Source organism: Periophthalmus magnuspinnatus, chromosome 11 (assembly GCF_009829125.3).
Source record: "Periophthalmus magnuspinnatus isolate fPerMag1 chromosome 11, fPerMag1.2.pri, whole genome shotgun sequence".
Lineage (NCBI taxonomy): Eukaryota > Metazoa > Chordata > Actinopteri > Gobiiformes > Gobiidae > Periophthalmus > Periophthalmus magnuspinnatus.
The window spans coordinates 6,969,320-6,977,826 of NC_047136.2; the positions used below are offsets into that span (position 1 = coordinate 6,969,320).

The 8,507-nt window shown below is 43.2% G+C and overlaps 1 protein-coding gene across 1 annotated transcript in view; it reads right to left on the reverse strand.

Moving 5' to 3' along the window:
* Positions 1 to 8,046, reverse strand: part of gabbr2 (gamma-aminobutyric acid (GABA) B receptor, 2) — a 100,179-nt gene extending 92,133 nt beyond the window's left edge. Inside the window, exon 1 of the mRNA XM_033975476.2 lies at positions 7,125 to 8,046. Within this exon, the coding sequence (XP_033831367.1) occupies positions 7,125 to 7,439 (315 nt within the window). The 5' untranslated portion in view covers positions 7,440 to 8,046. The remainder of the gene's footprint in view (positions 1 to 7,124) is intronic.
* Positions 8,047 to 8,507: the final 461 nt, after the last annotated feature.

The following is an 8,507-nucleotide window of genomic DNA, read 5'->3' on the forward strand; positions in this document are numbered from 1 at the left end:
AACCACTCTTAGTATGACCCATCACCTAGGACCTGTCTGCCAAAGGTGACCATACCAGGGACATGAAGCCCTCAACAACATAGCTCCCAGGACCATTCGGTCGTTTAAACCCCTGCACCACCACCACCCACGTTAAGGTGGCTGTTCAAGGAGTACTTGAAGACAATGAAGGAAAAGCAATGTTGACAATGGAGAACAAATGAGAGTGCAGTTAATCCAATTCAAGATGCTTTTCTGACCATGGAAGATACTGTATAACTAGCTGAAATGTTGAGGCTAAAATGAACAGATGTAGTAGGCTAGGCAGTTTTCATCCCTACTACACAGTGTGGTCACTGATGGTACGTGGCAGCTCAAGCAGCTTTAGCGTTTATTTTGTCTCTTTGATAAAGCCTGAGGAGTCAGCGCCATCCTGCTGCCCAGCCCCCCGCACCCACTCCTCCCAGTGGGTGGTGTTTTCCTGCCAGCCGCGGCATGTGACAGGAGAAGCACATGAGCTGAGGCCACAGCTCCACAGGCAGGCTCTTCGTCTATATCTCAGGACAAAACAAGCATTATTCTGCCATGGTTCTTCATCCTCCACAGCCTGGACCCTACAAGAGTCTACAGTTCCAGTATCACACCATGCAGCCATTCAAGGGAACACATGCTTTCATCTATCAGCTATCACCTCATTTTTGATAATCAAATCCCTGTTGGTTTTTTTTTCAGTTGATCAGTGAAAGCCTTCTCTGTCATTAGAGTTGTGTGTGCTGTGGGGGAATCAATTTGTAAATAAAACATTATTTCCAGAGTGAGATCTGAGCACTGAAGACATGCAGCCTCCAGTGTCCCAGCAGTTGCGTAAATATTTCAATTACTTTCATGAATAAATGAATTGAATAGGCATTAACATTATTCTTGGTCCTGCCTGTGCTGTGTTGGGATAACTGTGACATGTGACAAGACTCCCTGCCAAAGACTTCCTGTCCTAATAAGAAGCAGTTTAGGAGATGCGATTGATTATGAAAATAAGTGCATTATACTGCCATAGAAAAAAAAAAAATACATACAATAACACAATGTAAGCTCTTTATCTAAAATGTGAAAATAGTTATCCTGAAAGCTTTTCAACTGTCATGGCAGGTTTAACATGAAGAGAGTCTATTTCAGACATGACTGGCATTTACTTTTGTCCTCTATCGCAGAATGAAGAAAAGCTATGGCCTGACCCCTGCAGCTTTGTTTCAGCTATAGACATGTTGCCATAAGAAACAACTGAGATTCAAAGCAGGTGAAGAAAACATGCCGACACTGAGTAAGATTATTGAAAATAAATAATTCAAATATATAATGTACTAATGCTATATATTACCACATAGTGTATTATAATCAATGTGAAAGACAAGGTTGTTTTTTATTCTCTCACAGAGAAATTATCTTTGTGAAGAGGGAATAGTTAAAGAAACAAATTACAACATTACGGTAAAAAGGGGAGTACTGGTAGGCTTTCAATCCACTTGTAAAAGTGTGGCAGAGACTATGCTGCCATGAAGACCTTGGAGAAATCAATAGAAAGTCCCTGGTGTGTTAGCGAGTCAACAGTGCAGAGAGCATGGAGTGGGGGGTATAGATAATATTTATGTAGAGGATGGCTGCCAGTCACCACTAGGGTCCATCTGTAATTCTGATTCATACTGCTAAAACGCACTCATCTCATACATGCTGCATGTTCAACTAGAAGATTTGCTGCAACAGGTCAATGCTGGGGAATTGTTTGTTACGTCACCTTTAAATATTTATACCACACAACTGCATTCTTTCTGAACTTCAGAGAGAGCACACACATGTATGAGGTTGTACTCTGTTAGAGCAGCCACTATTAGGCACATAAATGTCTCCCATGTCCTAATTGACTCTAATGGATTTCCCTTTACACAATCTGCATACATTAGAAGGCAGCATGGCCAGAGGTCTGCTGCTCCTTTTTTATGTCGGGGCCCAAATGTGCAACACACAGCACTCCACAGCCATCTGAAATAGCTCTATTTTACACTGCTACTTTTCTGTTTATAATCTTTGTGTTTTCCCAAAGGGCTTTCTTACATTGCTAATGGCTATGCTAATTTTTCATAGGAATACTAATAAGAGCAGTAATTAGTGTATGCAGTTTACCGTGAATGCATGGGGCTCCTTGTAAAATCTCGGTAAATGGACTCAGGAGAGCAGGTGTGCCTTTGCCGGGCAGTAAGCCTACATGATGCCAATGCAACACAAAGATTTATTTGGGGGTTTATGTCTTCTGCTCTTCCAGATGGCCTTTGGAATTATCCCTTTTACATGACATAATGAAATCTCAGCCACTTTACAACTGCTTTCTATTGAATTAACACATGGGCAACCCTCCTTCACTCAACATGGGATGTCATCATTCCAACCAGCGCTTGCCACTCACTGTAAATATCAATCACTAGTGAGATAGTAAAAGCCCTGGACAAAAGCAGAGGTGATGCATGACGGAGTGCACTGGAAAATGGGGAGGTTTTCTGAAAAGCAGCATGCAATCATTTTGAAGACAAACGACCTGTCACTGGTGTCACTGTAAAGCCTTTATTGTGTATGTTGTATGGGCTGCTTTGCCTTGGTGAATTAATTGCATGATTTGTCTTGTATAAAGCATCATTTGACCAGTGACATCCAATCTCCAGACAGCATCTTACCTTGGAATTTCAAACAGCAGCACACTTTATCTTACTGTATCGGTGACTGGGAATAAAGTTGGTTGTTTGAGAGTTTCTATAATCAATTGACATCAACTAATATTGCAGCTATACATACAATAACACACTGTAAACTCTTGTTTACAGTGTGGTCTACAACAGGAAATAGACTAGTAAAAAGAGGCAGCAGGTCAAGTCAGAGCACTCACTAGCCAATAAAGAAGGTAATAAAAGGCTTCAGCCTTACTGTAACAGTTCATTAGGCAGAGCGGCTGCTGTGGATCCCACTAATCACTGGTACAGACCATCCATCAGCTTTACTATACATGGGCTCTTTGCCTTGTTTGTGTACATTTGAATTCAAACTTTCTTATTTTGGTATATACTTAGGTGACGTTTTGGAGAAGTGTGATCTTCACAAATGGATAGTTTATCATTATTATACAGCCTATATTACATAGAGGCCTCTTTCTGATTGGCTCCTAAAGATCATGGACAATGTGCATGTACATCTGTGCACAGGCACTTGAAGAGTGAGCTCATGAGTGCAGGTTACATCTGTCTGTTGTTATCTCTCCTGGCTTACAATGCATTCACCAACTACTCTCCACAAAGAGGCCTCAGTAATCACCACAGGAAGTGCAGCGCTCTAAGCAACAGCCCATGGACAAAGGTCCGATGTTTATCACTGAATGGAGTAGAGCTGAACAAAACATGAGGAGGCTGGCTTCACCATAGCAGTTGGCTTTACATTTCCACATACTGCAGAAGAAAGCCACAAACAGCATTTAGGTGAGAGGAGAGATGCCCCTGAGCTCACATATATGTGTGGCAACAAGCTCTCGTCTTATAAAAACTATCTGAGTGAGAATTACCTGATGTGGCCATTTCAAACTAGTGTAGGTGGTAGTTTGCTGATCTGACAGACAAACACCAAATTAATCCAAATGACACATTCAACCAGGGCGTTCAGAGAGACAACTATATTGTTTTCACTACTTTACTTTTAAACAAAACTGCACATCTTACATAGTCATCTGAAAGCTCACTAGTTTTGTGCATCTTTATGCATACATCTCTTTATAACCATTACACATACTCAACAGTCTGTGTTGAGTATGGCAAACAGAAATCATGGCATGATTTGTGCATCTGTGGCACCTGCCTGAGTTTCCACACATTCAGCTGCGGCCATGACAACCACTCTGCCCCTGGGAACTAATGTTAAGTGCCACTGACCCCCGGGAGCAAGCCACAGTGGCGCACACATGCTACACTCATACTCCCCACATGCAGTCTGAGCAGAGTCAAACACATGGCTGTGGATGTGTCACTGTCTCCTGCTACAGCCTGTGGTGACTGGCTGCTCTGCTTTGGGCGTAGATTTACACAAAGTTTAATGTGATTACAGCACAGGGCAGACTCTCACCACTGCGCTGTACTGGCCCTCTGCAGGGTGAACACGGTGCATGCAGAGTTTGAATCTCTAAAGACGACAGCGTATTTCCATAATCGCTCCAGCAGCTGGACAAACAACATGCAACTTTTAAAAAGCAAATGTTTGGAAGAAGGATGGAATGATCTGAGGTGAAACAAACTGTTATATCGATAGTTTGATTGTTTTCAAAGATTAATGTATACAACAAAATTCATCATATGTTAGGTTACATTTACTACATTTTGTTCATAATAGATCTTTATGATACATGGAAGCAGAAGTAACCACTAAATACCGTATTAGTAACTGCTCTCTGATTGGCATTGTTTGGGTTATGTCCATCTAAAAAAATTAAAAATCTGAGTGAAGCACCACCACCCTCACCTCCAAAACAGACCTGCTTCAACACCAGCAGCACAAACTGTGGTTACCAGTTATCAGCAGTGTATTTCTTTAAGTCAAATGGCAAATATTCAGACTTGCCAAAATGTATTAAATTATGCCAAACTCAACACTAACTTTGGCCTTTTGGAAAAGAGAAGAAAGTGGTTGAAACATAAAGGCCTTCTGTAAGTAACATTATATGTTCAGAGCCTGACTGGAGAAACAGAGTTCAAATATTTTGTGCCCTTTTCTATTACACAGTTACTCTGTCATCTGCCTTTCAGCTTTGAGTCATTGAGACTGCCATAGATCTCATTGGCATTAACTCAAACAAAAGGTCAATAATTATAGGACTCAGCTCTATTTAGAAGAAATAATTCTGTTCCATAAGACACCACATTATGATATTTATGACACAATATGCTACTCGCCTCTCCAATGCTTCAGTGGCATTTTCTGTGTAGTCTTCTCCATTGATCTCGGAGATGGTGTTGGATCAGTCACCGAGCCACACTTTCACACAGCTCATTCTACCAACAGAAAATCCAGTCTTCCAGTCAGACTTGCTATATTGTCTCCTCACTGGGATTTGTGCTTGGCCTAATGGTTGAACCTCAAAAGCCCTAAACATTACATCATTAGATAAGCACAGTTGCTGTTTTTTTTTGTTTTTTTTTTGCTTCGTTACAGTCACAGACAAAACCTCTCTATATATGCTGTGTATAAGAACACTCCCTCCTCTGTTCTGCTAATGCAATAGAGAGCAAATCTCTTCATAGGAATGAATGAACAAGCTCACTGAGGTAGTCCAAACTCAGCACTGAACACGAATGTGACATGTTGAATTTTCTCCTCAGAGAAAAGATGCTATCTGTGGGCACATCTACACAACCTTTAGGTCATGGTGAACAGTCTCAAGAGGCTAAGAATACTGCATGCACAGAGATGGCACTATAAATACCATCTGCAAAGTGTTGTGGTTGTATTAACTTGCTTTTTTTTAATGTACATGTATTCACTTCTCTAAGTCTATGAAGATGGAAATATGATAGTAGGCATGTGCTCATGACATAATCTGAAATCCCACCATACCCCCATTGAAGCCATATCTTTTTATGAGTCACTGTTAACTTACATATACAAAAAATATCAAGTGATATAATGACAAACCCAAATTATTCACTTCACTATTCCCATTAACTTGTCACACAGCCTGAGAAGCATCCAAGCTTAGCCCAGAATGCATTCATCAATCCTCCTCCAATGCTTCCTGTCCTCTCAAAAGCTTTGATCCTCTAAGCTTGCAGAGTTACAGTATCAGAGCTCACTTACACTAAAACCCACACTCACTCAGGAGGAGCAGCCTCCAGGCCTTTGAGTCAATATAATCTAACCTGCATTTCCCCCACCTGGAATACACAGACTTTGGAGCAAATCCTGCAAATACGGACATCCTCATCTTAATTTCTATGTTGTATGACACCAGTCAACTAGTTAGTGCTAAAGGACATGCTCACACAGCACAATTAGGCCACTCGATGTTTGTAGCACAGAGGTGGACCTCAGCCTGGTCTCCCCATGGTTCCACTGACAGGGGATAAAGGGATAAAGAGCCTCTGCTCAGGGACTGATTACTTACATCTGCCATGCTAAATCCCACTGCCCACAAACACAACCGCTGCACTGCTAGCCACCAAAGCACTGATGCATTGTTTTCAGACATAAGCAGAACACACATGTTTAAAGGGGGCTATTATGTTGTCCTAATCAAATTCTCATCTGAGTGTAAAAAAGTAGTTTTCATGTAGCTTATTTAACAAACTGTGAAAACACACCACATTCAGATTTAGATTTATGGGTGTCCGTTAACTGGAGACCCAGGCCTGGGCAACCTTGAAGGGATTCCACATGCAAAAGTCTGCAACTAAACATGTGGGGAGGCCTGCGTCATCTTAAGGCTGTTTTCATACCTTTGTGGAGCTATGCCACCACCAGCTAAAAAAAAAATATTGTGTAACAGGATCCTGAAGTGACATTTTACATTAGTATTCCGATAAATAATATAGTCAGGATATGTGCATTTCATAAAAAAATGAAAAATGTAACAATCAGCCTATTGCCACTTCCAGGTAGCATGAAGAGGAATGATTACTATTTTAGAAGATGGACTGATTCGTGACTAAAATTCTTAGCGTTGCGCAACAGAATGTCGCACAGAGAGTAAGTTCCAAATGAGCACTGTCCTCACCCTATGGTCAGATATGAATGACACGTATGAAATCCCAGCGCGTGGGTGCCCCTGCGCCACACTGACCACTACACCCACATCCCGAATGCAGGGCAGTCTGTATCCATCACTTCAATTACAAGTTGTTCAGACATTACATAGAGAGAACAATTCCGTTACAGGGCAGGGTGTTTCATTTGATTTTACATCATGCGCAAACATCAGACCCCTGCCTCCCCCTTGAGCGCGCACCGTGGAGCGCTGCGGGCCAAAGCGCAAGCAGAGTACACAAGCGCGCACACAAGCGCGCACACACACACGCTGGCAGACAGTAACCCAGCTGCAGCTTACGGTGAAAAGCTTTAGTGATGTTTACCTCGGTGTCATAGATTTTTGTGATGAGAGAGAAGGTGTATTTCCTGGACTCCCGGATGTGCTTGATGGCCAGCTGGACCGCAGGCTCAATGCCCTGGCTGATACTGCTCATCAAAGCAGACTCGTTCATTGGCATAAGAACCATTATGGGTAAGTTCTCGCCGTCCTTGGCGAACCAGTTGTTGTCCTGTCCGTGTTTGGTGCGGTCGTTGCACACCTTGGCCAGGGCGAACTGGAAGAGCAGGGCAGATAGGAGCAGGCATCCCATCGGAAGGAACATCCCCAAGCCACCGCAGTCCCATCGGGATGGAGCCATGCTACCGTGTGCAGTGACCAAAATGATCCCCGATGCCTTACTGACCGGGCATTGCAAGCCCCTCGTCCGGAGTGCTCAGACGCTCACCCGTCGAGGAAACAAAACAGAGCAGACGAGCACCGCAGAAGCCCCTGCAGTGGGCAGCGCGTCTTTTCACACTGACACAAGCCGAGCAAATATTTCTACTGGATGACCGCTCCAATCAAAGATTATTCCGAATACAAGGCTTAGTGGAGCAGAGAGAAATCTATGACCAGTCGCCTCCAGTCAATGAAGCATCTCATTTACTCTTCGCCTTTATCTTGAGACACTTATCTGAGGCAAACATATGTCCCAGTGCGTTAACCTCTGTAAAGATGAGATCAATCAGTCGTTAACAGTTGAAGCAGAGACGTATAAAGTAAATTCCCAGCGACAAGTCACCGCTCGCATCCTTGCAAAACGCAGCGCTAAATATGCGTCTGAAACGGGCTTTTCGCACTGAGGACAGAGATGCCGCGCACGAGCTTGGCTGCAGTGTTCCGAGGGCGAGACTGCGAGAAAGAATGTCTTCAGTGCAGCCAGTGGGGCTGGGATGCTCCTCTCCGATGGTGCGTCAGAGAAGCACAGCCACCGCTGCTGCTGCTCACAGCGCGCGCAAGAGGGAGCAGTGAGGAGGAGGAGAGGAGGAAGAGGGTGGGGGGAGGCTGCAACGGCTTTATGTGGATAGCCTCGTCTGTGGTTTGACAGTTAATGCTGATTTACTCTGCCTTCAAACCGCGGACAGACAACGTTTAAACATCCAGGACACTGTTATATTGGAGTGTAAAACTACAGGTTGAATGTCTGAGAAACTCATCACACCTAAAGATGACGCGTTATATCTAGAACAGTCTAGATATATGTTGACCAAACATGATGACACACGAGACAGGCCTGTAGAACTTTATCTATAATACAGATAATCATTTTGCAGCTAACACTAAGCATGTTTGTAAATGAGAGTAAACGCGCACAAGCCTAAAAGCACCACGGACAGCTCCAGACCCATGTCCTTTCAGATGCACGCTCTTTTCACAGCACACACTC